Raw genomic sequence first — 24,549 nt, forward strand, 5'->3', positions numbered from 1 at the left:
ACTATCGGAAGACCAGAGAGACCAGAGATTCAGCACCCCACAATAAAGTAAATTACCTATGAAAAACAAACAATATCTTCATGAAAATGATATACTTGAAAGGTCCATTTTAATTGACCTTTGTAGAGTTTAGCCTCACGTAGTTGGACATTAATGAACAATAGCGCAAGATGATAAAATAACATACTTTCCCATCTCTAGGCTACACATAGCTATCCTATGCATTTGTATTTAGGTTGGTGCATGGGATTCCTGGCAACTATAGCTTATCAGTTAGATTCGGTGGAAATACAATCGAGCCTCAAGGTCATGTTCATATTGATTCTCCACTTTGATATTTTCATATCAAATAAATGAATGCTCTTTTTTATATTTCTAAATGCCGATGACTGGCTATTTAAAGATCTGTTCAAGGAAATAGTCACAATGCAAGGTAAGAGGTTGGGTAGACTATACAATGAATTTAAATTAACAAATTATTTTCAAATTGATAATACTTTGGTGTGCCATAGTCAGACGGTTATTTATTCGTTTATGCCAAATACATTCCTGCGCACAAACCAGACAACCACCAAATCAGCGTCATTTCCTTAGACTCAATAGGAATTAACTCCTCCCCTTCACTTAGCAACCCAGAGCACGTAGCAACAGCTGAGCCAATGCGCTCTACCAGATACGGTCCCACCGACTGCGGTGCTTGGCAACCCACATAAAACGTGATGACGTCTTCCTCACTGAGCGTATTATGGGATGTGTGGAATTAAACAGCGAGGGCTGTAGATAGAAAATATATATATAGCTTATAAACGAGGTTGAAGTAAACATGGAGCTATCGGCTGTTGGAGAGCGTGTCTTCGCTGCCGAGTCCATCATCAAACAACGCATAAGAAGAGTACGCAGTTTATTTTCGTTACACCTCCGCGTTTCTAACAATAATGTATGCTAATCGTGTGTTTGTGCACCATCGCAATGACATATCGACAATAAGTAGGCCTAATTCTCTCCCTATTTGTTGTTATATTGCAGGGTCGAATGGAATACCTTGTGAAATGGAAAGGCTGGTCTAAAAAGTGAGTAGGCTACACTCTGGTTTGGAAGCTGACAGCAGAGCTTCCAGCCTGTCGTGTTATCTCTCGAATGCTTGTTTTTATGTGCACCAACGTGTGCTCATGACATGCTAAGGCCATGTAACCGAGGCTTGTTGATTGCGTACAGGGCATGGTTTTGGTAACATTCGCGTACTTTGCTTAGGCTATTTTAACGCACAAGCACACGACAAGAGTGTTGCTAACATTAGCAGATTGCTACCTCCACATACGTCGCTGTCCGCAAAGGCAATGCCATAATGAAAGCAACGAGATTCTTAGCCGACATTGTTTCATTTGGTGAACGCTTTCGCCACAAATGTGATACTCTTCTTACGCTACCGTATCGTTCTTTTGGATAGATATAGCACCTGGGAACCAGAGGAAAACATTCTAGATGCGCGCCTCTTCGCTGCGTTCGAAGAAAGGTAAGGTTTTGACAGCACAGCAGGCCTCTTCTGGCAGAGTGCGAATATGTCATCTTGGGCTATCCCCAACAGACGACACGCATTTAACAACTCAAATATGACTCAATTATTTCGAGCGAGTTACGTTTCATACGAAAATTATATGTATTTATTTCACAGGGAGCGTGAAAGGGAGTTATTTGGGCCTAAGAAGAGGGGACCGAAGCCGGAGACATTTCTGCTGAAGGTGGGGGAATTTAACAGTGACTGTCATGAGTTAGTTAGTTCATGTTTCAGTCATATTTCTTTTCTTACTCATCACCTATGTTTTCCGACAATTGATTCATGAGTCTTGTGGTCTGATAGAATGTCAGACTAGAAAATGTCTGATATTCAGCTAATAAATTGATGAAAGTGCAACATTGTCTGTTATCTTGCTCTTTAATTGTTTACCTCTGCTTTAATTTCCGTTGTGATGTTATTGTTCAAACTCCAAGTTGAATAAAGTAACACACGTTTCCAAGTTAAAGTGGGAAATAAATGTATCGCAAAAGAGTGAATGCATGGGGCTTACTTTTTGTTCAAACATTGTCATTACCAACCAAATTGGCATCATTGTAATAAGGATTTTGGTGTAGGGAAATGGCATGTGGATGAACAATGGTAAATAGGCTATAGGCCTATTTCATTGTTGGAAAATATATGCAATGATACAGCTTATTAATAACAGGATTTAGCCTTCCAAGTACATGTTTATGAACCCCCATACTTATCTAACTTGACCACCTTTATACAGGCAAAGGCGAAAGCCACAGCAAAGACTTATGAATGCAGAAGAGAAATGCCAAGGGGGATTCGTGTTTCATACCCTGTTCCGATGCCTATGATTACACCGAGAGCTCGAGAGGGACTACGGGCTGTCGTGCCCACAATCTTTCCCCCTAGCACGGTCAACCGAGGAGAGAGCGTGAGGGTCAGACTGCCAGAGACAGAGAGAAGGCCGCGACCGGCGCCTCCGCACCCATTCATGGCTGAGGAATTTGTCAACATCCCTAAAAAAAGGGGACCTAAACCCAAGTTGCGTTTACGATTCAACGTGGAGCCAGACAGCTGTCCAACAGAGGAGCCCACAAAGAGGAGTCGGTTAGAGGAGCAGCAGGTCCCATACGGCCTGTCTAAAATGTCCAGACATTGTCATCATGAAGGCGAAACATCTAAGAGAAGTGTCATCCAGTTGACACGCAGGTTTCAAGAGGGAACGAGCATTGTGCCAAAATCAAACAAAGCTCAAAGACGGGTGGGGACTGTGTCCCATCCTGGCACCCATAGCCATGACGGTAGACTCCTCCATAAGGCTAGACTCGATCAACAGAGCCGCAGGACTTTAGAATGTCCTGGGGGCATGTCTGTCCCACACCCCAAACTGAAGCATGTGTCCAAAAACCATTTCTACAGAGCCAGTGACTCTTCCTCATCCATGCAACAGTCTAGGCCCATTGTTGTCGCCAAATCGCCTGCATGGAGGAGTTCTGGAGAGCAGTCAGCAGTGTCTTGGAGGCCTTGTCTGGATAATGTTGAGAAGGTGGTGGTAACCGATGTGACAACAAACTTTTTGACAGTCACCATCAAAGAGAGCAGCACAGACAAAGGTTTTTTCAAAGATAATAGATGAAATGAAGTCAGTATCTGCTTCACATAACATGACTAAATGCAACAGCTATTTGTAAGAAGTTAGTAATAGCTTAATCATGATCATTTGAGATACATTTTCTATAGGCCTAACTATATCCAGAGTTGTATGTTTAATATGTATTATGCCAAAGTATTTAATGTAATAATGACCAAATTAAACATGTCTATATAGTTTATTTGAATATAATTTTTTGGATAACTATTTCATATTTTAATTTAAACTTTTAAATACATTAATTAAGAGTCTTACATTTCCTCACCTTCTAATGGGGCTTTCAATTCAGCCTGGTTTAAATGTGGTAGGCTATAGAGGTATGTAATGGCTGTTATTTAATATAGCAATAAGGACTTTCCCTAATGTTTCATACCATTTTCTGTACACGTTTAAAAATATATATTTAAAACATATTTTCACATTTTGTATTAACATAATTGCAAGGATAGACATGCATGTAGACCTACCTAGTGTAAAATAGGCCTAATATTTAAAAATATTTGGAAAATACCTTCCATTATCCATAGCATATTCTATGCAATAAATCGAGAATATTCGTGTGAAAATGTATGTCAGGTAAGGTTCAATGGACGACCTTGACCTATAGTTAACAATTACCCTAATACACAACTCTGTGCTCCGGTGCAGCAGCCAGTGCAGTTGGAGCTCGGCGGTTGAAATGTTCCCTGGACTCCCTGATGTGCGTAAAATCAGTTCAGCACAGCTGGGACTGGGACTGGCGATATTTTAGTTATGACTTCCACTGAACTGCTTTAGAAAAATGCACGAGCAAAACACACCAGTTTCCGATGCTGAGTTAATTTGTTTTGGGATTTGAGGTAATCATTTGTAAAAATGTATTTTGTTGGTTTATTCAAATAGCCATTTTGGAATTGTTTTGCGCAATATTCAAAATAACCCATCAGTGGATTTTCATGACACGACTAATTGTTTGCTTGAAGAAACCTTGGAACAAGATAATTAAATGGGACAATGACTAACTGAGGTTTGGGGTTTCTTCAGGCAAACAATTAGTTGTCAAGAAAATTCGGTGTTTAAGGACCGGACTGGTTAGAGTTGAACTTTTTTACGGTGTCTAAACGGTACGTTTACTTCAGTTAGGGTAGATAACAATTAAATACCGTTTAGCTCTGAAGCATTGGTCATGGTGCGAGCTAATGAGTTTTGATGATATATTGCTCGTTAGACCAATTTTGTCCATTCTAATTATTTGTTCACAATCTAGATGGATATTCGCATGGGGTCTTGTTTAGCAGACAAGAACGTGCATGTATGTTGTCAATATTTGATCACTTGACTTATTATTCTTAGGTCTATTGACAGACTGCCGAAAGAAATGGCACACATGGGGCCACAGACTGCTTCATCTTTTGGATCTTGAATTGGACCACAACCTTTTAATTAAATTAGTCGAACGCTCATTAAAAACAATTCAAAATATGTCCAACTGCATCTTAGAAGTATTCCTACTTTTGATAATGCCAATATCTAATGGCTTCTGCGTTGTAGATTTGCTTAGTTATCCATAGCCTAATATAATACAGGTTTTTACATTCATGTCTACCTAACAATTGACGTTTCTATCTTTTGGAAAGTACGAAATATGACTCATCACACACCCTGATGACCCACGCCTCCTTTTATAAACTGAGCTATATGACTCGCCTATTAAATAAAGGTTAAATATTAATACAGTAGGCCACACACACCATTTATCTACTGCAATCAATTTCTGTCGCACGCCCGGGACTATAGGCCAACCCATGTGTATGTGCAACGTTATGTCTCCTAATTGTTTTAGGCCTAAGCATATGTCTTTTGCGACAAGCAATGTATAGACGGTGCCAGACACACGGCAGTTGAGTAAGCTATATTACAATGCAGGGACCAGAGGGCACGGGAGTCTCATTGCAGGTGGTTGCCGTCGGGGACCGTTTTAGCCAGCCATGGGTTGGTCCTGGGCAGGAGGGCCATGATCGTTCAAAAGGTGCAGATGAAACGCGGATGCTGCTGATGTGTGTGATGATGGAACGTCTGTGTGGCATATTTGACTATTTTCATATGATGTGGTCGTGCCTCGATATGGGATGGGGTGCTTGCCCTTGCAGGTACGGCAGTAACCCTCAAGACCCGGGTGGAGTGTCACAGACTCAACTCTATGTTGCCATAAGCCTTTTATTTTATTATTTATGATTTTAATATATATTATTCAATAGGAGTTATAATACCACATTAAAGAAAAATATTACTTTGGCCAATTAGCTAATTCGTTTTATGGACAGATGATGTAACAAAATGTAAATGACATGCCTGCAGGGAGACAGAAATATTACAGTGCTGGAGCTGAGCTAGAGGCTGACTGTGACCTTAAATCATCTCTGCCATTTCTAACACTCTGGCCCATTATTTTATTTGGGGACCCCAAACGAGCCCATTTTATTGCTTGAGGACACCATTATTAGCCAGATAATGATACTTTTGCGAAGAAAAAAACAAGTTATGCAGGCAAAAAATGGACCAGCCCTTCTGGCATTTGCCCGAAATGCCAGATGGCTAGTCTGCCCCTATGGGACACTGAACCACTAGCCTAGAATTCAGTCAGTCTGGGGGCTGAATGCCACTCGGACTAGAGGGTTATTCTCTCTCTTTTTGTAGAATAACAAAGTGTCCATTCATGTTGCTCTCCCCAGGGAACTGGGCTCTGGCCTCCGAACACGTGACTCAAACAGACCAACCTGAGAGCGCGTGTGAAAATGAACCTGGCTGTGACAACAGCGCGAGCCACTCAACTGCCGTTGACATTTACAAGGCCTTCCCTTACAGCTGAATTCTGATAGACGATTGAAAATAATAGCTATTCCTGGGTATAGTTCGGAATACTTTTTATAGACTACATTAAAATAATGTAGGTTAAGAAATACATACATTATTAATGTTTAAAATGAATGAAAGGTGCCCTATTTGAGCTCTTTGCAATTTAAAAAATCTAGCCTATAGACTATGTTATTACTACACAGTAGGCCTATGTCTGTTAAATTTCCACCTGGTTGAGGAAAGGACATATCCCTTTCGTAAGCCTATACCCTAGCAGAGGACTTTCCCCGCAACTGAGAAAACATCTGCCTAAATTCTCCATATGAGTGCAATTTACCAAACTACATTCCCATCAAAACGTATAAGCCTTTGATCTCGCACCACCGGAGGGGGCCAACCAAGTCCTGTGAACAACCAACAGTATTATACACATGTGGTTGCTGAAAAACCCCGCAAGATGTCGCCATGGTCTTGACTTGCACCTTTTGTTGCTTGGGCCCAGAAGGATTGCTATTTTGTTCACAGGTTGTAACCCTCATTAACGTTAAACCGAGACGCGCATGACCTGCATTTTCCAGATGTGCAGTACATGTACACGGCCACTAGATAGAGCCCAAGTATCAAAAATACGTTATACCTTTTTCAGTTCTTGGCCTGGGCCTGTTCCTAGTTGTTCCTAGTTGGGGCCAACATTGGGGTCATCATTACCGTTATTCGCAATCCCCATCTCCTTCACCACCACTCACCACCCAAACTATACTATCTGTGGCCGTTAGGCCTACCATTCGTTTTTATAGAACCAAGCCTATCATTACAAAATGCGATTTAAATTATCTGCATATATATACAAACAAAATCGTATTATTTTGTTCATTTATTTTATGAGTTATTTACTTTTATATGCCAATGTTTAGGGGTTGAATGTGCAAATATAAAGTGTTCGGAAAATACGTATCAATTACTAGCCTACATAAATAAAAGGCTTCGAAATAACAAGTAATTGGCATTTGTCGGCAGTTATTTCCCAAAGTTTCACGAAGGCTCCAATTATCCAGGTGTGGAAAAGCTGTGAGTCGCGCAGTGCACTTGAAGGTAACAGATGGCTGGAGCCTGTACTGCGGATCGTCTTTTCACTGAACTAACCTAAAACAAAAGCTAAAACGCGTATTAAGTCGTGTGGGAACGTAGGCCTAAATAATGCGATTTGAAAAATGTAATTCCGTTTTGGTCAACCTTTTTCGATGACTGGACCCACAGGCTATTCCGATTGATAGCCTATACCTACAATTAGCCACAAATAGCCTACATGTTGTTTTTTCCATTTTACACAACTTCTATCATTAAATGATGTCACGACAAAATACAAATTACCGCGTTTGAAACGGTTTCGATTTACAAATCTTTGGGCTTGGTAATTACGCCATTGATTGATTGATTGAATTTATTTGACAAGATGTAAAATACATACATAAGCGCGCTCCAGCAAGTGACGCCTCCACATACAATTTAAGAAAATCATCAAGGATAACACAATTAAGCTTATTAGCTTATTTCCATTGTGGTCCAACGGTAATGATGACGAAATCCATTCCCGGTTGTATCAACCACAATCATCCTCACACATACACACATACACATAGCGAGGACATCCATAGGACATCCATTTTCTACCAACGCTGTCAGGGGGCGAGGGTGCACGTGGCTAATCATACAACGCAGCCGCAGCGTCAGTCACAGGCGTCCACAGATGTTGCTAAGAGAGCATCTCAGTGAGCTAGCAGAAGGATTGGAGCGGAACATTGGTGATGTTTTCTCGCCAAGTTGATTTTGGATTCTATTTTTATTCCTATATTTGTTGCAATGTCACCAACTCTAAGGCTGATTTTCATGTATGTACTGTTCCTCTGCTGGTTGTCTCCCTGCGCGGCAGACCTATGCAACTGGAGTGGAAGGTGAGGGATTCTGCTTTTTTTTAGTAGCCAGAATTCCAAACTGGTAATTGACTTTGAGATTGCGTTTGCCGTTCTAAAAACCTTGTTGTCTAAATATGTATGGTTATTATCTGTTTATACCAATATCCTCATCGTTTTCAGGTAATTGTGTATTCTTATTGTTGCATATTATTGCAACAACAACAATAATATGCAATAGCACTACTTGCAGTTATCCTATAAATGGGTTTTGCCAAAACAATAAATGTTTTAACACTTGGATTCTCTGCGTTGTTTTCTGAGTGAGTGTGCCCATTTGAACCCTTCTCCTTGTTCATGGATTGCAGTGGTTTGGCGCGTGAGGCTGAGGCTAACTCGCGGACTGTGCAGCAGGTGCGGCTGCGTTGCACAGAGGGTTCGGTGGAGTGGGTCTACCCGGGCCAGGCGCTTCGGGTCGTCCTGGAACCCAACCTGTCCTCTGCGCGCCACACAACGGTCTGCATCAAACCGTTCCGCAGCTTCAACGGTGCCAGCGTCTACATCGAGCGGGCCGGGGAACTTGACCTGTTGATGACGGATGGAGGGCGGCCGGAGCAAGTGTTCTGTTTCCCGGCGGACGGACCTCAGAAGCCAGCCATCTTCCTCCTGGCGAACCCGCAGAGGGATATCAGCCAACGCGCAGTAGGCTTCAGATATGAGTTGCTGGGCGATCGGACCACTGCGCCCAACCTCGGCCAAAGTGTGTTGCAGGGTGAGTATTTGACAGTTGTGAAAAAATTACCCAATTGTCATAGTTGAGTAAAAGTAAAGATTCCTTAATATAAAATGACTTAAGTAAAATAGGAAGTCACCCAGTAAAATACTACTTGAGTAAAAGTCTAAAAGTATTTGGCTTTAAATGTACTTAAATATCAAAAGTAAATGTAATTGCAAAACTATACTTAAGCATGTAAAGTAAAAGTATAAATACTTTAAAAAAAAATGCTTATGTTAAGCAAACCAGACCGCACAAGCTTATTTATCGATAGCCAGGAGCACACTAACACGCAGACATGATCTACAAACGAAGCATTTGTGTTTAGTTAGTTCAGATCAGAGGCAGTAGGGATGAACAGGGATGTTCTCTTGATAAGTGCGTCAATTGGACAATTGTACTGTCCTGCTAACCATTCAAAATGTAACGTATACTTTTGGGTGTCAGGGAAAATGTATGGAGTAAAAAGTACATTATTTTATTTAGGAATGTAGTAAAGTAAAAGTACAAGTTGTCAAAATATAAAGTGAAGTACAGATACCACAAAAAACGACCTAAGTAGTAGGCTACGTTAAATTTTTCGAATTTAAGAAATTTGGACCACTGAAATTTGGAGACGATACGAATTCTCTATTTGTATGACATGGTAATAAGATGTTAATTTGACACTTTTGTTGGAGTTGCAATCCCAATTGTAAATAGATGTAATCATTTATTGATATAACAAAAATAATGTATGTTTTGTCAGTTGTATTGGTGTCAAAAAAGAACATTGCAGTGAAGAATGAAAGTGATCAACAAGTATCCTTAATGCAAATCATCACCTTCAGTTGTTTTTACTTTAGACTCATCTTCTTGACCATCATTTAACCATTTCCAAGAAAGTGCATGAATAATAAAACACTGATACATTCTAACTTAATCATAGAAGACAATAAACTCCTAGCATCACAGCACACGGCACAAGAGGTGGGCCCATTCACTGTGTGGGTGGAGGGGTGTGCTGGGGAGACTGAGGGACAGTTTGGGGCCCAAAGAAATCAGTCAATTATCCAATTAAAAACCAAATCTAATCTTGCCTGGTCTAGGAAGCAGCTGCTGACCGGTCTGTTGTTTTGTCTGGTGGTCTCATTTCCACCGGAGGGACAAAGCTAGGGAGCAGGGGCCAGGGTGGCGGAGGGCCAATGGCCCCCGGGTATCTCAATGGAGAGAGCAAATACTTGTTGGATTCTACAGATGCCTCATCTCTGTGTGGGCCTGTCTCAATGGGGTGACGTCATTCTCCTGTCCTGGTGATGTCTGTCTGTCTGAGTCCTTCTCTCCCAATATTGACAGAGTGGAGGAGTTCAGTGGAGGATACCAGTGATTGGGGTCACCAGTCAGGTCATTCAATTAGACCGCTAAACAATAGAAGTCAAACATGGAGGTTGAGACTCATCAAGGCTTTTGATCTGTGTGGGCAGTGCTAGTATGGTGGAGGAGATGTGAATGGAGTAGAGACGCATGCCAGACATTCCTCCATCTGACCCCTTGCCTTGTTGTCTGGATGAACTGAGGAGGGATGGATGAACGGAGGGATGGAGCTGCTGGTATGTGTGTGTCAATGGAGTGGCAAGCTGTCTGTAATCCCCATCCATCAATCAGTTATCTCAAGCCCAGCCGTCACAGTAGGGTGATGGGTGTGGGCTGAAGTGTTGAAAGTGGACCATCACAGTAGGGTGTTAGTTGTGGTCTGAAGTGTTGAAAGTGGACCATCACAGTAGGGTGTTGGGTATGGTCTGAATTGTTGAAAGTGGACCCTCACAGGTGGGTGTTAGTTGTGGTCTGAAGTGTTGAAAGTGGACCATCACAGTAGGGTGTTAGTTGTGGTCTGAAGTGTTGAAAGTGGACCCTCACAGGTGGGTGTTAGTTGTGGTCTGAAGTGTTGAAAGTGGACCATCACAGTAGGGTGTTAGTTGTGGTCTGAAGTGTTGAAAGTGGACCCTCACAGGTGGGTGTTAGTTGTGGTCTGAAGTGTTGAAAGTGGACCATCACAGTAGGGTGTTAGTTGTGGTCTGAAGTGTTGAAAGTGGACCCTCACAGGTGGGTGTTAGTTGTGGTCTGAAGTGTTGAAAGTGGACCATCACAGTAGGGTGTTAGTTGTGGTCTGAAGTGTTGAAAGTGGACCATCACAGTAGGGTGTTAATTGTGGTCTGAAGTGTTGAAAGTGGACCATCACAGGTGGGTGTTAGTTGTGGTCTGAAGTGTTGAAAGTGGACCCTCACAGTAGGGTGTTAGTTGTGGTCTGAAGTGTTGAAGACCCTCACAGTAGGGTGATAGTGTCCAGTAAGATGATCACTATAAGAAGTGTAGATGATGATGGTTAATATGAGAGAAAGAGAGAAATGGGTGGTGATGCAGAGTATGGAGTGGGCAGAGTGAGAGAGATAGATTCTGAAGCGAGAGAGAGATTCTGAAGCGAGAGAGAGATTCTGAAGCGAGAGAGAGAGTTGTGAGAAGACAAGTGAAGTGAAATGATGTGCATTGGTGCTCCACAGGGTGATGTGTGTCCCTTTCCTCTGCATAGACCAACACTATAAACTTCTCTCTCTCCTCCCACAGCTAGCTGCCGTCCCTGCAATGACACAGAGCTCCTCCTGGCCATCTGCAGCAGTGACTTTGGTATGTATCAATGGAACATAAATAATTCATTATTGTTCTTATTTACAAATCTAGATCCTATATCAAACATTTATAAAAACTGTAAACAACTATAGCTTTTGACTCGTTGTGTCCTATCTCCTTAGTTCTCCATAGATCCATGTAGCCCAATCTGTCCCCTCATCAGCTGGGTATCACCACTCATTTATTCTACAAAGGCCTGGGGTGGAGTGAGTGAGTGAGTGAGTGAGTGGGTGTTGGAAAGGAGATTTTGTGTCTGTGTGGATGTGTTGGGGGGGGTGGTAGTGGCCTGATCTGTTCCCAGCGAACAGCTTCTGTAGCTGGGCAGAGGGGCCTGACAGATGTGAGGGCTGAGGCTGCACAATGGGAGACCCATTGGCCTAAGGCTGCAACAGAGCAGAAGCAATAGTACCATTGAGTCCACTTCATTTATAGGCTGACTCCCGTGCCCTGATCTCACAAGTCGCCATCATCGACTTTTTGATGAGCGAAAATAGCTGGCTAATGAAAGTGTAAATGGCCACAGAGAGTGAAAGGAGGGAATGGAAGGATTTCTGTGGAGTGAGTGGGGGATGTGGAGACTGAGAGACTGAGATGAGGGAGAGTGAGTGGGGGATGTGGAGACTGAGAGGAGGGAGAGTGAGTGGGGGATGTGGAGACTGAGAGGAAGGAGAGTGAGTGGGGGATGTGGAGACTGAGAGGAGGGTGAGTGAGTGGGGGATGTGGAGACTGAGAGGAAGGAGAGTGAGTGGGGGATGTGGAGACTGAGAGGAGGGAGAGTCAGTGGGGGATGTGGCGACTGAGAGGAGGGAGAGTGAGTGGGGGATGTGGAGACTGAGAGGAGGGAGAGTCAGTGGGGGATGTGGCGACTGAGAGGAGGGAGAGTGAGTGGGGGATGTGGAGACTGAGAGGAGGGAGAGTGAGTGGGGGATGTGGAGACTGAGAGGAGGGAGAGTGAGTGGGGGATGTGGAGACTGAGAGGAGGGAGAGTGAGTGGGGGATGTGGAGACTGAGAGGAGGGAGAGTGAGTGGGGGATGTGGAGACTGAGAGGAGGGAGGGAGAGTGAGTGGGGGTTGTGGAGACTGAGAGGAGGGAGAGTGAGTGGGGGATGTGGAGACTGAGAGGAGGGAGAGTGAGTGGGGGATGTGGAGACTGAGAGGAGGGAGAGTGAGTGGGGGATGTGGAGAGTGAGTGGGGGATGTGGAGACTGAGAGTGAAGTTTCTGGAGGGAAGATTTGAATCCTTTTTCCACTCATACTCACACAGCAAGATCCTGTTAACTTTTTAATTTCCCTCTTGGCCGCTTTAAAAAAACACATTATTGAAATGCACATAACAATTTAGATCAGCTGAATCATACTGTATTGGTGGCTGTTTAATTGATACATTTCTCATCTTTCTGTTCATATTAATTGGTTTTCATTACAATAAAACATAACCATAAATGATTGGGATGACTGAAAACAGTCTCTAATGTTAGTCCCCTCCTCTGCCCTTCCAGTGGTTCGCGGCTCCATCAGGAACGTATCCCACAATGCTGAGCGGCAGACATCGTTGGTGGAGGTCTCAGAGGGGAGGGTGTACCGGCAGCGTAGCGGGGTGTTCGAGCGCCACACTGGCACCATAGGGGTTCCCGGTTCCAGTTCCTCATGGCACGGTCACATCCACACACTGTTACAGTGTCACGTAAAGCCTGGGGGCGGAGAGTTCCTATTCACAGGGACAGAACACTTTGGGGAGGCCTGGCTGGGTTGTGCCCCCCGCTATAAAGACTTCATGTCTCTCTACCAATCAGCTTGGGCGGCTCGTCAGAACCCCTGTGAGTTCCCGCTGGACTGAGGGTGTGTCCCAGTTCCGAGTGGCGATCCATGAGCCCTGTGACCTATATGTAGGGTTTATTTTCTTAAATGGAACACATTGAGTCTCTTCTTTCTACCCCAGTTGGCATGGTAGAGATTATGTCGCCGTGGCAGCAAGTGAGCGAGATGAGTTCCTCACGACCACAGCGGTTTGAGAGATGTTGTCCCTTCTACTCCTCATGAATCTATACCGCTCACAACACCAGCAGGGACAAATCTGTTGGAGCACTTGTAGAGCACAAGGACTACAAGGCCCAGGGCAGGGGCCCACAGGGGACCCATCCAACCAGCACTAGAGGGGCCACCCCAGCCCCTGCCGGCCCCAGCGGGGAAAGGCTTAGAGAGCCTGGCCCTTTGTCTGTCTCTCTTCTCAACGCCCACAGCTCCCAGAGACTAAAAATGGTTTGACTGCTGCTTCACTCTTTGTCTCTCCCCACACCAACTGCTACTTCACTCTTTGTCTCTCCCAACACCAACTGCTGCTTCACTCTTTGTCTCTCCCCACACCAACTGCTGCTTCACTCTTTGTCTCTCCCCACACCAACTGCTGCTTCACTCTTTGTCTCTCCCCACACCAACTGCTGCTTCACTCCTTGTCTCTCCCAACACCAACTGATGCTTCACTCTTTGTCTCTCCCCACACCAACTGCTGCTTCACTCCTTGTCTCTCCCAACACCAACTGCTGCTTCACTCCTTGTCTCTCCCCACACCAACTGCTGCTTCACTCTTTGTCTCTCCCAACACCAACTGCTGCTTCACTCTTTGTCTCTCCCAACACCAACTGCTGCTTCACTCTTTGTCTCTCCCCACACCAACTGCTGCTTCACTCTTTGTCTCTCCCAACACCAACTGCTGCTTCACTCTTTGTCTCTCCCCACACCAACTGCTGCTTCACTCCTTGTCTCTCCCCACACCAACTGCTGCTTCACTCCTTGTCTCTCCCCACACCAACTGCTGCTTCACTCTTTGTCTCTCCCCACACAAACTGCTGCTTCACTCTTTGTCTCTCCCCACACCAACTGCTGCTTCACTCTTTGTCTCTCCCCACACCAACTGCTGCTTCACTCCTTGTCTCTCCCCACACCAACTGCTGCTTCACTCTTTGTCTCTCCCCACACCAACTGCTGCTTCACTCCTTGTCTCTCCCCACACCAACTGCTGCTTCACTCCTTGTCTCTCCCCACACCAACTGCTGCTTCACTCTTTGTCTCTCCCCACACCAACTGCTGCTTCACTCCTTGTCTCTCCCAACACCAACTGCTGCTTCACTCTTTGTCTCTCCCAACACCAACTGCTGCTCTCTTCAGGGTCTCGGTGTGAGAGGTGTCTTCTGAACTACTGTGGCAGGAAATCATATGAATTTGATGTCTGATTGTTAGGTTTTATGTGGTCTTGTTTATTCCTTTGTACAATAGATTTTGAAATATTTTATTGTAATGTAAATGAAGTGTTTTGTAAATTCACAAGGATTTGCTTATTTACATATTGACTGTATCATTTTGGTTTTATTACAGGGTATGGGGATGATGCTACAGTGTAGGTGCAAACCTTCAGTTTGATTAACATTTATTGCCAAATATATAAGCAATGCTTGTGGGGATTTCTTGTGTACTTTTTTGATTGACTTGCAATGCACTTTCAAGCAATTACTTAAACTTTTGTTTGAACGAGATTTATTTTATTTTCATAACATTCTTTATTCTGGTTCTTGAGCATTATGGGAAAATATTTGTTGAAAATAGCTCCTCCTGTAGGAAATAATGATTATGAATGTTTGCATTACAATTTTCTGCAACACATTTAAATGACAAAAACATCTATTGCACTATTGTATCTATTGTCTATTAAAATAATACTGTTAAATGTGGTAAAGATGTATTTTCATTTCACTCATTGCGCTTTTGGCATTAAGTGTTAGACAACCCTTAGCATTAGAGGGAGAGTTTGAAAGATGAGGGGATGTCAACCCCAAACCCCCTCACCTCTGCCCCCAATCACCAGGCCTCCCCTCAGTGTTAGCCTGGGCGTGGCAGCCCCTCCTGCTCTATTGTGGGTAGTCAGTGGACTGAGTGACGCAGACAGAGTGGGGTTTTACAGAGCTACTGGGATCGTGAATGAAGAAGACCATTTTTCTTCAGCTTTAAGATTGATTATATGTCTCAGACCCTCTGTCCTTCATCAGCCACATTCAACAGACCTGGGCTTTAGATGGAAGCAGTGGGATTTAAACTCACGTCTCAGAAGAGGCTGGAGCCAAAACTCAAGGCACTATAAAATATTGTATCACATTAGTATTGCCAGTCTTGCTAGCTCAGCAAACTGTGGACCAGACGGACAGAGAGAAAGCTGAGGTGATGAATGTGGGAGTCTTTATTAGACTGCAGAGGTAGATAGTTTGGGCTCTTTCTCTTAGCAATCTCAGCAGTGTTGACGGTGGAATTTTTTAGATTAGAGTTAATAAATACTTAATAGATAGTTAATGGCTAATGTTCAAGGAGATTATTAATATGGCCTCAAATAACCCTCGTGATAGAAAACAGTCCATTTAAAATCTCACTGCTCACAGGTGGAGTGGTTGCTCTAACCAATAATGAGATTTTTCAAAAATCTGAATTTTAAAAGTATTACAACCTGCGTCTGAATGCAAATGATTAATATAGATTTGTATTTAGTCTATCCAGTCCATCTAGCTGTGGTCTATAGAGTGTTTCACAACAGAGACATGAACAGTAAAGTCCAGAGACATGAGCCCCTCCTAAAGACCAGCATGTAAAAGCACACGGCTGTTGTGTCTTTTGATATATCTGTTATGGAATAGTCTTAAATGGGATGTTATACCCCCATCCATATGCTACACAGTGCATCATCTCTGTTTTATAGGGGAATGGGAGTTTAGAGCCAACTGTCCAACACTTTTCTACTTTGGCCCTTTTCCACTGCATCCTATACCGGCCTAATTATAAGCAGTGCTAATGTTAATGGAATAACTCAGAGTAAAATGATATACAAATGGCTAAGATGGGGGACAGAAAATGAGTAGGCTGAATCAGTCTATTCTTTTGGGGCTGTTGCTCCCCGATCACAGCCTGGGAAACAGAGTGAGCAGAGGTGGGAGGGGGACTTTTCGGCCCCCAAAAATCTAAGGCCCCACCCCCAAAAAGATGGAACAATTCATTGACTTTTAAAGCGACTCCTTTTAATGCCTATTCCACACGTCTACTTGGCTGAGCAGGATTCACAAATTGCTGTGTTGAAGGTTTTATTGGGACTAAATGGCTGCCAATGAAAGTGTAAATGACCGTGGGCTGAATGGGGCCCCCACAATGGGCCCACGGTGACAAGGCCCCGACAGACATAATGATCATTGTCACAGACGCTGTTAGCCTCACTGGGCCTCATGAATCCAAGCGGGCAATTTCAAGCCATTAGACCGGCCACTTTATCCACCAAGATCAACTCTATCTTTTAACTCTTTCTTTCTTTCTTTCTTTTTTTCTTTCTTTCTATCTCAGTTCTTTCTCTTTCTATCTCTGTTCTCTTTCTCTTCTCTTTCTATCTTCTCTTTCTATCTCTCTCCTCTTTCTATCTCTGTTCTCTTTCTATCTCCTCTTTCTGTCTTCTCTTTCTATCTCTCTCCTCTTTCTATCTCTTTTCTCTTTCTATCTCTGTTCTCTTTCTATCTCTGTTATTTTTCTGTCTTCTCTTTCTATCTCTCTCCTCTTTCTATCTCTTTTCTGTCCTGGGGCTTTTCTATCTTCTCTTTCTGTCTTCTCTTTCTATCTCTCTCCTCTTTCTATCTCTTTTCTCTTTCTATCGCTGTTCGCTTTCTCTTCTCTTTCTATCTCCTCTTTCTCTCTCTCTCTTCTTTCTATCTTTCTTCTCTTCTCTTTTCTTTCTATCTCTCCTCTTTCTTTCTATCCATCTTCTCTTTCTATCTCTCTTCTATTTCTTTCTGTCTCTTCTCTTATCCTTTCGGTTCGTCCGGTTATTGTCAAACTTAGTTTCTTGGTGAGGTTTTGATCATAATAACTCCTGATGCTAATATCCACTAGGCTTCATCTCTTCACTATTTTTTGTTTCTCTCACTTTCCTCTTTCTTCTCTTCCCACTTGATGAGGTTAAGGTTAAACTTATAAGATCAAACTGCTAAAATCCACTATGTTTGCTGTTCGCCAACTCAGGCAGGACATTTTTCTTAGAAAAGCACCCTTGAAAACCCCTAAATGGCATAGCATTTTAACCAACATTTTAAATACTACTAAATACAAAACTGAGGTGTGAAAAAATTATGAACCCCTTTCAACTCTAATTCATATCTCCTAAAGTCTCCAAAAAAGTATATTTTCAAACTCAGGTCTCCCTCACCAAGTCACCATTGTCCTCCTGAGGGGCGTACCATACCAAATTTCTGAGCTGAATATTGTTTACTCCCTGGGGCTTTTGAGGTCACACAATTCCCATCTTTGGGAATTCTCCAGACGGAATCTGAGGGAACGACGTCCCGGGGGTTTCCAGGAGCGCCTGGAAGCGGGAGGCCGGGAGCCCCTCGGATGGTGTGCCGGCAGGAGTCCCCTCCATCTGGGGGGTAATTGGTTTATCCCGCCGCCTGGCCAGCTTTCCCATGTGGGCCACTGCTGTGGGGAGGCCCGGGGTACAATGTGGAAACAGCATGAGACCCTCCAGGCCAGCCTTTGACTGGGTCTCCTTTACAGGCTATAGGACCAGGAGCATGGGAGCACAACGCTTATGCCAGAGATGGACCCTGTGGTTTTGAAAAGGTCCTTCATTATTTTGCTGTCTGTTGTTTGCGTTTGAACTGAGTGTTTTGGTAATTGACTTATGGGGAAAGTTCATTTGTTTTAATTTTTTTATATCCCCACTGATTTATAAGGTAATGAGATGGAGAGTTGGGCCAAAGGTTTACAAATTTGTGAAGCCCTCCATACACAAAACACCTGGTTGGAAATGGGCTTTTCCACATTCTTTTCTACAAAATGTTCTGCATTTGGGCATTCTTTTGTTGGTCTTCTAAAAGGGAATGCTGAAATTGAGTATCAGTAACTGACAGTGTTGAACACATTTCTACTATTCCTGGGTGTTTGCAATAGTCAGTCCTCGACACAAACTGTTCCGTGCTGATAATAACTTGACTGATATACGCTGAGTGTACAAAACATTAAGAACACCTTTCTAATATTGAGTTGCACCCCCCTTGCCCTCAGAACAGCCTCAGTTTGTCAGGGCATGGACTCTATAAGGTGTTGAAAGCGTTCCACAGGGATGCTGGCCCATGTTGACTCCAATGCTTTCCACAGTTGAGTCAATTTGGCCGGATGTCCTTTGGGTGGTGGACCGTTCTTGATTCACACAGGAAACTTGAGCATGAAAAACTCAGCAGCACTGCAGTTCTTAACACAAACTGGTTCGCCTGGCACCTACTACCATACCCCGTTCAAAGGCACTTAAATCCTTTGTCTCAATTGTCTCAAGGCTTTAAAATCCTTCTTTAACCCGTCTTATCCCCTTCCTCTACATTGATTGAAGTGGATTTAACAAGTGACATCAATAAGGGATCATATCTTTCACCTGGATTCACCTGGTCAGTCTATGTCATGGAAATAGCAGGTGTCTTTTAAATATTTTGTACACTAAGTGTATGTTAAAAATACATGGTTGACAATAGCTTGTCACTTTGTTTATAAAAAGCTTTTAATCTCAAATAGTCACAGGAAAATAGTGTCCCCAAAATATATTGGGAAAACAAAAAAGGTAAAAATATAACAATAATGGTGATAATATATTCAACAACAATGGTGATAATATAACAGTAATTGTGATGATATAATAACAACAATGGTGATAATATAACAGTAATGGTGATAATATAACAACAACAATGGTGATAATATAACAATTATGGTGATAATATATTCAACAACAATGGTGATAATATAGCAATAATGATGATATAATAAAAACAATGGTGATAATATAACAGTAATGGTGATATAACAACAACAATGGTGATAATATAGCAATAATGATGATATAATAACAACAATGGTGATAATATAACAATAATGTTGATAATATACAGTACCAGTAAAACATTTAGACACACCTACTCATTTAAGAATTTCTCTTTATTTGTACTATTTTCTACATTGTATAATAATAGTGAAGACATCAAAACTATGAAATAACACATATGGAATCATGTAGTAACCAAAAACGTGTTAAACAAATCAAAATATATTTTATATTTGAGATTTTTCAAAGTAGCCACCGTTTGCCTTGATGACAACTTTGCACACTCTTGGCATTCTCTCAACCAGCTTCATGAGGTGGTCACCTGGAATGCATTTCAATTAACAGGTGTGCCTTGTTAAACGTTCATTTGTGGAATTTCTTTCCTTCTTAATGCGTTTGAATCAATCAGTTGTGTCGTGACATGATAGGGTTGGTATACAGAAGATAGCCCTATTTGGTAAAAGACCAAGTCCATATTATGGCAAGAACAGCTCAAATAAGCAAAGAGAAAGGACCGTCTATCATTACTTTAAGACATGAAGGTCAGTCAATCCGGAAATTTCAAGAACTGTGAAAGTTTCTTCAAGTGCAGGATGAAAAAACCATCAAGCGCTAAGATGAAACTGGCTCTCATGAGGACCGCTATAGGAAAGGAAGACCCAGACCCTCTGCTGCAGAGGATCAGTTCATTAGAGTTAGAGTTACCAGCCTCAGATTGCAGCCCAAATAAATGCTTCACAGAGTTCAAGTAACACATCTCAACATCAACTGTTCAGAGGAGACAGTGTGAATCAGGCCTTCATGGTCAAATTTCTGTAAAGAAACCACTACTTAAGGACACCAATAATAATAAGAAACTTTCTTGGGCCAAGAAACATGATTAATGGACATAAGACCGGTTGAAATTTGTCCTTTGGTCTGATGAGTCCAAATGTGAGATTTTTGGTTCCAACTGCTATGTCTTTGTGAGACACAGAGTAGGTGAATGAATGATCTCTGCATGTGTGGCTCCCACCGTAAATCATGGAGGAGGTGTGATGGTGTGGGGGTGCTTTGCTGGTGACACTGTCAATGATTTATTTAGATTTCAAGGCACACTTAACCAGCATGGCTACCACAGCATTCTGTAGTTATTCGCCATCCCATCTGGTTTGTGCTTAGTGGGACTATCATTTGTTTTTCAACAGGACCAAGAAGGAGAGTGATGGAGTGCTGCATCAGATGACCTGGCATCCACAGTCTCCCAACCTCAACCCAATTGAGATGGTTTGGGAAGAGTTGGACAGCAGAGTGAAGGAAAAATAGCCAACAAGTGCTCAGCATATGTGGGGAAAGCATTCCAGGTGAAGCTGGTTGGGAGAATACCAAGAGTGTGGAAACGGTGGCTATTTTGAAGAATCTAAAATCTAAAATATATTTGGATATGTTTAACACTTTTTTGGTTACTACATGATTCCATGTGTGTTATTTCATAGTTTAGATGTCTTCACTATTATTCTACAATGTAGAAAATAGTAAAAAATAAAGACAAACCCTTGAATGAGTAGGTGTGTCCAAACTTTTGACTGGTACTGTATGTAACAACAATGGTAATCTCCGACCTGTCAACTCGATATGTGGTATTACTTCATGAGAATACGTGTCTTCCGGTCTCCAAGCAGTAGTCTGAAAAAAACAGATAGCATAAGAGGTTCTGAAGATGATGCTTTATTGTGACATGATAGATCTTCATTCAGTATGCTCGCTTTCACATCAGTAATAATAAGACTACACATTGAGGAACATGAGAAAACACATACAGTGAAATGGTGCGCGAGTACTTCAGTTTCTCAGTGCATCGTCCTGTACAATCTCAAACACATTCTTACAGTATAGCTGCTGAACCAGACTATTCTGTCTGGGACGTAGCCTCATAGAATGATATATTAGAAGTCATTTAGTAGGATCTCTGTGTGTAGTCTATCCTCACCTAACCAGTGCAGCAGCCACCAGTCCACCAGTGATGGGTCCTACCCAGTAAACCCAGTGGTAGGTCCAGTAGTTGGCCACTATAGCAGGACCCAGGGCTCTGGCCGGGTTCAGACACGTTCCAGACACATCTCCACTGAAGAAATAATAACGACAAAGAGTTTCAGAACTATGATAGTATTAAAGATGATTATCTCCACGTATGCAGCAGAATGATGCCCATCAAAACAACCATGTGCTGTATCTCTACCCATGATGCTATGAAACTAAACGTTGAGATAACAAGTATTTCATGTTTTGCCATGATCATGGCGTCGTGTGGGAACAGTAAATACGTTACTTAGAAATGCCCAGAAATGTTATCTGAACTACCTATCTAAGATGTTTATCTAATCTTTATGTCACAATAATGCACGTTTTAGCAATGGCTGTTCCATATCTTCAGTTGTGGATGTAATCGTTGATGACAACTCTACTTGAACGTTTATTTATCTTCCATTATTTCTTTGTTCATTATTAGTTCACATTCCATAAATCAGTATATCATTTGTTTAAACAGTGTATAATAATGCATGCTATATCCATGTAAATAATTTATAACAAACTCTATTTAATAGGGAACACATGATATAATAGTGGTTTATAAATAGTTAATAAACAAACCTTCAAACAAACTTTTTCCAAAACGTATCTATCCAGGCTAATTATTAAGAGAACAAAATTACTTGTACCAGGCCCAGGAAAACCTCTAGGCCCTAGTAACCCTATAGCAAGAACTGACCAGGTAGCCAGGAAAACCTCTAGGCCCTAGTAACCCTATAGCAAGAACTGACCAGGTAGCCAGGAAAACCTCTAGGCCCTAGTAACCCTATAGCAAGAACTGACCAGGTAGCCAGGAAAACCTCTAGGCCCTAGTAACCCTATAGCAAGAACTGACCAGGTAGCCAGGAAAACCTCTAGGCCCTAGTAACCCTATAGCAAGAACTGACCAGGTAGCCAGGAAAACCTCTAGGCCCTAATAACCCTATAGCAAGAACTGACCAGGTAGCCAGGAAAACCTCTAGGCCCTAATAACCCTATAGCAAGAACTGACCAGGTAGCCAGGAAAACCTCTAGGCCCTAATAACCCTATAGCAGGAACTGACCAGGTAGCCAGGAAAACCTCTAGGCCCTAATAACCCTATAGCAAGAACTGACCAGGTAGCCAGGAAAACCTCTAGGCCCTAATAACCCTATAGCAGGAACTGACCAGGTAGCCAGGAAAACCTCTAGACCCTAATAACCCTATAGCAGGAACTGACCAGGTAGCAAGAACTGACCAGGTAGCCAGGAAAAAGCCCTAATAACCCTAGCAGGAACTTGCCAGGAAAACCTCTAGTTACAGCAAGAACTGACCAGGTAGCCAGGAAAGACTTTGGGCCTAGTTACAGTACAAGTGATACATTCCACTCTTGGCCCTCTCAGTATCTCACCCAGCCAGGATGTTGATGATTACAGTACAGCCCACCATGAAGGGAACCATGGGGCTGCTACTCTTGGCGTTGACCGCCCCCAGCAGCACCACCATGGTGACCAGGCAGGTCATGGCTATCTCCCCAAACAGAGCCCCCCACAGCTGATCTTGTGATTGCAGCAGTGCAAACGCTGCCCCCTGGGCCTTGGAGTAGTTCTCTGTTGTGGTCATCAGCTGAGGAACAATGGATTCAGGTTCATTTACTGGCAGTGATGTCATTATACTACTACAAAACCCAATGCATTGTCTGACGAACTAAACTGGGGTCATGACAGTTGTCTGCATATCTAATCACTGTAGTTGTGAATATTCATTTTATAGTTTTGATTTGATTCAATCCAACTGATATTTTTTTCTGCATTTCAAATCATTTCAAGGTGCAAGACAAAATTCTACCTCCACAGATACTGTTCGTCATAGATGTGCATTGAATGACCACTGATATCAGGTTTAACCCTCACCTTTGACATGGAAGCACCTAGCACACCCCCTATGAGCTGACTGATGAGGTAGGGCCCCACCATATTCAGCTTCATGCCTCCACACAGGTAGATAGCAATGGTAAACGGTGGGTTAAAATGGGAGCCGCTGTGGAGGTCAGAGAGAAATAGCAGAATGGTCAGATAGCCCAGGAGTGTTGGGTTTTACACAATATATTTCACAGTTTAACATTACTCACCTTCACACTTTCACCTTTGTATCAGTTCAAGGAGATCGGCTTTAGATATTGATTAGACATTGTTAATATGTTCACTCAATTATTATGTATAACAAAATGAATGGGGTCACAGTTGCTTTATAAACTTGGGATATGTATGTGTCAGGTGCATCTGTGAAATCATAACACATTACACCATAATGGCCACTGTTTCGAAGTTGAATGGCACTCACTGGAATGACAATGGTTTTACAACCTTAGGTCTGTTACCTTTATCTGTGAAAGACTGGTTTTGAACTCTGCACATGACGAAGAAACTCATAATCACCACGAAAAAGAACAAGGGACTTATGGGTTTCCACTCCCTGTGTGTTCAGTATTTTGACCCCAAAATTGTAGCAATATAGAATGTTGTAGCAATATAGAACGTTGCATATATAATGGAATAATGGGCATGTATTACACTCACATACATTCACTCACATTAAAGCACACAACATACTGTTCATGCAAAATATAAATGCTCTATTGAAAACAAATGACTAACGTTCATCTCAAAAGGAGACCAAAGTACAACACTGTAACGATGTAATATGAGACATTTTTACAGACACTTATCCAAAACAGCACAGTACAGTGAGGCAGTTTATCAACACACTGTATATAAACACACAGACCTGATCTCTGCCATGCACGCCACCATGACTGCCACAGCCAGACCATGGACCAGAGCTGGCTGCAGCCTCCCTGCTGCCTCCACGTTCTCTATGACCGACACACAGCCGATGAACACAAAGAACATGGTCCCCACCAGCTCAGCCAGACACGGCTGGACCAGGCGCTCAAACTTGTTGGGAGGCTGGACCGGTGCTTTCTTAGAGTCTGATGCCATCAGGGATGTCCCCATGTCACCCAGTTCCATTGTCCCTTCTGTCATAGTGGAAAGGAGTTTGGAGAGATAGAGTGAGAGTAGAGGAGAGAGCGAATGGAGGAGTTTGGAGGGAAAATAGATGAGAGAGAGGAGTCTTTGTATATAGAGATACAGTGAAGCACTGGAGATAATGTCCGCAGGTGTGTGTCCAAATATCTACCTGCGTTGCTAATCACTTGAACTTTAGTAAGTTCAAAGAACGAAAGGGCGAGATAGAGAGTGGAGAGA

At 42.7% G+C, this 24,549-nt stretch overlaps 3 protein-coding genes and 1 long non-coding RNA gene across 5 annotated transcripts; 3 read left to right on the forward strand and 1 right to left on the reverse strand.

Annotated features, from left to right (window-relative positions):
- The first annotated feature begins 697 nt into the window (after positions 1 to 697).
- Positions 698 to 3,358, forward strand: cbx8a (chromobox homolog 8a (Pc class homolog, Drosophila)). The gene is made up of 5 exons (XM_035761530.2): positions 698 to 892; positions 1,027 to 1,070; positions 1,448 to 1,513; positions 1,673 to 1,739; positions 2,289 to 3,358. The coding sequence occupies exons 1-5, from the start codon at positions 824 to 826 to the stop codon at positions 3,162 to 3,164; spliced, it is 1,122 nt and encodes a 373-aa protein (XP_035617423.1). The 5' UTR covers positions 698 to 823; the 3' UTR covers positions 3,165 to 3,358.
- A 1,267-nt stretch (positions 3,359 to 4,625) lies between these two features.
- On the forward strand, positions 4,626 to 13,564 carry LOC118375038 (meteorin-like protein). Its single transcript, XM_035761532.2, has 4 exons — positions 4,626 to 7,966; positions 8,293 to 8,696; positions 11,301 to 11,360; positions 12,863 to 13,564. Exons 1-4 carry the CDS (start codon positions 7,875 to 7,877, stop codon positions 13,198 to 13,200), a joined length of 894 nt encoding a protein of 297 aa, XP_035617425.2. The 5' UTR covers positions 4,626 to 7,874; the 3' UTR covers positions 13,201 to 13,564.
- Positions 13,565 to 18,905: 5,341 nt separating this feature from the next.
- Positions 18,906 to 24,484, reverse strand: LOC118375039 (aquaporin-8). Its single transcript, XM_052503755.1, has 5 exons — positions 24,068 to 24,484; positions 23,194 to 23,320; positions 22,692 to 22,906; positions 21,221 to 21,355; positions 18,906 to 20,916 (listed from the first exon to the last, which is right to left on the reverse strand). Exons 1-5 carry the CDS (start codon positions 24,325 to 24,327, stop codon positions 20,874 to 20,876), a joined length of 780 nt encoding a protein of 259 aa, XP_052359715.1. The 5' UTR covers positions 24,328 to 24,484; the 3' UTR covers positions 18,906 to 20,873.
- LOC127919919 (uncharacterized) lies at positions 21,378 to 22,765 on the forward strand. Of its 2 annotated transcripts, XR_008104525.1 has the most exons (4): positions 21,378 to 22,159; positions 22,264 to 22,367; positions 22,420 to 22,471; positions 22,618 to 22,765. It is a non-coding gene; the product is annotated as an uncharacterized LOC127919919 (long non-coding RNA). The 2 variants fall into 2 exon arrangements; XR_008104524.1 differs by having other exon boundaries at positions 21,378 to 22,367.
- Positions 24,485 to 24,549: the final 65 nt, after the last annotated feature.

This window comes from Oncorhynchus keta, unplaced genomic scaffold (genome assembly GCF_023373465.1).
Source record: "Oncorhynchus keta strain PuntledgeMale-10-30-2019 unplaced genomic scaffold, Oket_V2 Un_contig_17873_pilon_pilon, whole genome shotgun sequence".
Taxonomy (NCBI): domain Eukaryota; kingdom Metazoa; phylum Chordata; class Actinopteri; order Salmoniformes; family Salmonidae; genus Oncorhynchus; species Oncorhynchus keta.

Excerpts from the sequence above, each read along its gene's own strand:
- cbx8a (XM_035761530.2), top strand. The coding sequence starts at position 824 with ATGGAGCTATCGGCTGTTGGAGAGCGTGTCTTCGCTGCCGAGTCCATC. Across the intron at positions 1,071-1,447 it reads TGGAAAGGCTGGTCTAAAAA|ATATAGCACCTGGGAACCAG; the intron begins GTGAGTAGGCTA and ends TCTTTTGGATAG. Across the intron at positions 1,740-2,288 it reads CGGAGACATTTCTGCTGAAG|GCAAAGGCGAAAGCCACAGC; the intron begins GTGGGGGAATTT and ends ACCTTTATACAG.
- LOC118375038 (XM_035761532.2), top strand. The coding sequence starts at position 7,875 with ATGTCACCAACTCTAAGGCTGATTTTCATGTATGTACTGTTCCTCTGC. Across the intron at positions 7,967-8,292 it reads CTATGCAACTGGAGTGGAAG|TGGTTTGGCGCGTGAGGCTG; the intron begins GTGAGGGATTCT and ends CATGGATTGCAG. Across the intron at positions 11,361-12,862 it reads CATCTGCAGCAGTGACTTTG|TGGTTCGCGGCTCCATCAGG; the intron begins GTATGTATCAAT and ends CTGCCCTTCCAG.
- LOC118375039 (XM_052503755.1), bottom strand. The coding sequence starts at position 24,327 with ATGACAGAAGGGACAATGGAACTGGGTGACATGGGGACATCCCTGATG. Across the intron at positions 22,907-23,193 it reads TAGGTGCTTCCATGTCAAAG|CTGATGACCACAACAGAGAA; the intron begins GTGAGGGTTAAA and ends ATTGTTCCTCAG. Across the intron at positions 21,356-22,691 it reads ATCATCAACATCCTGGCTGG|TGGAGATGTGTCTGGAACGT; the intron begins GTGAGATACTGA and ends TTATTTCTTCAG.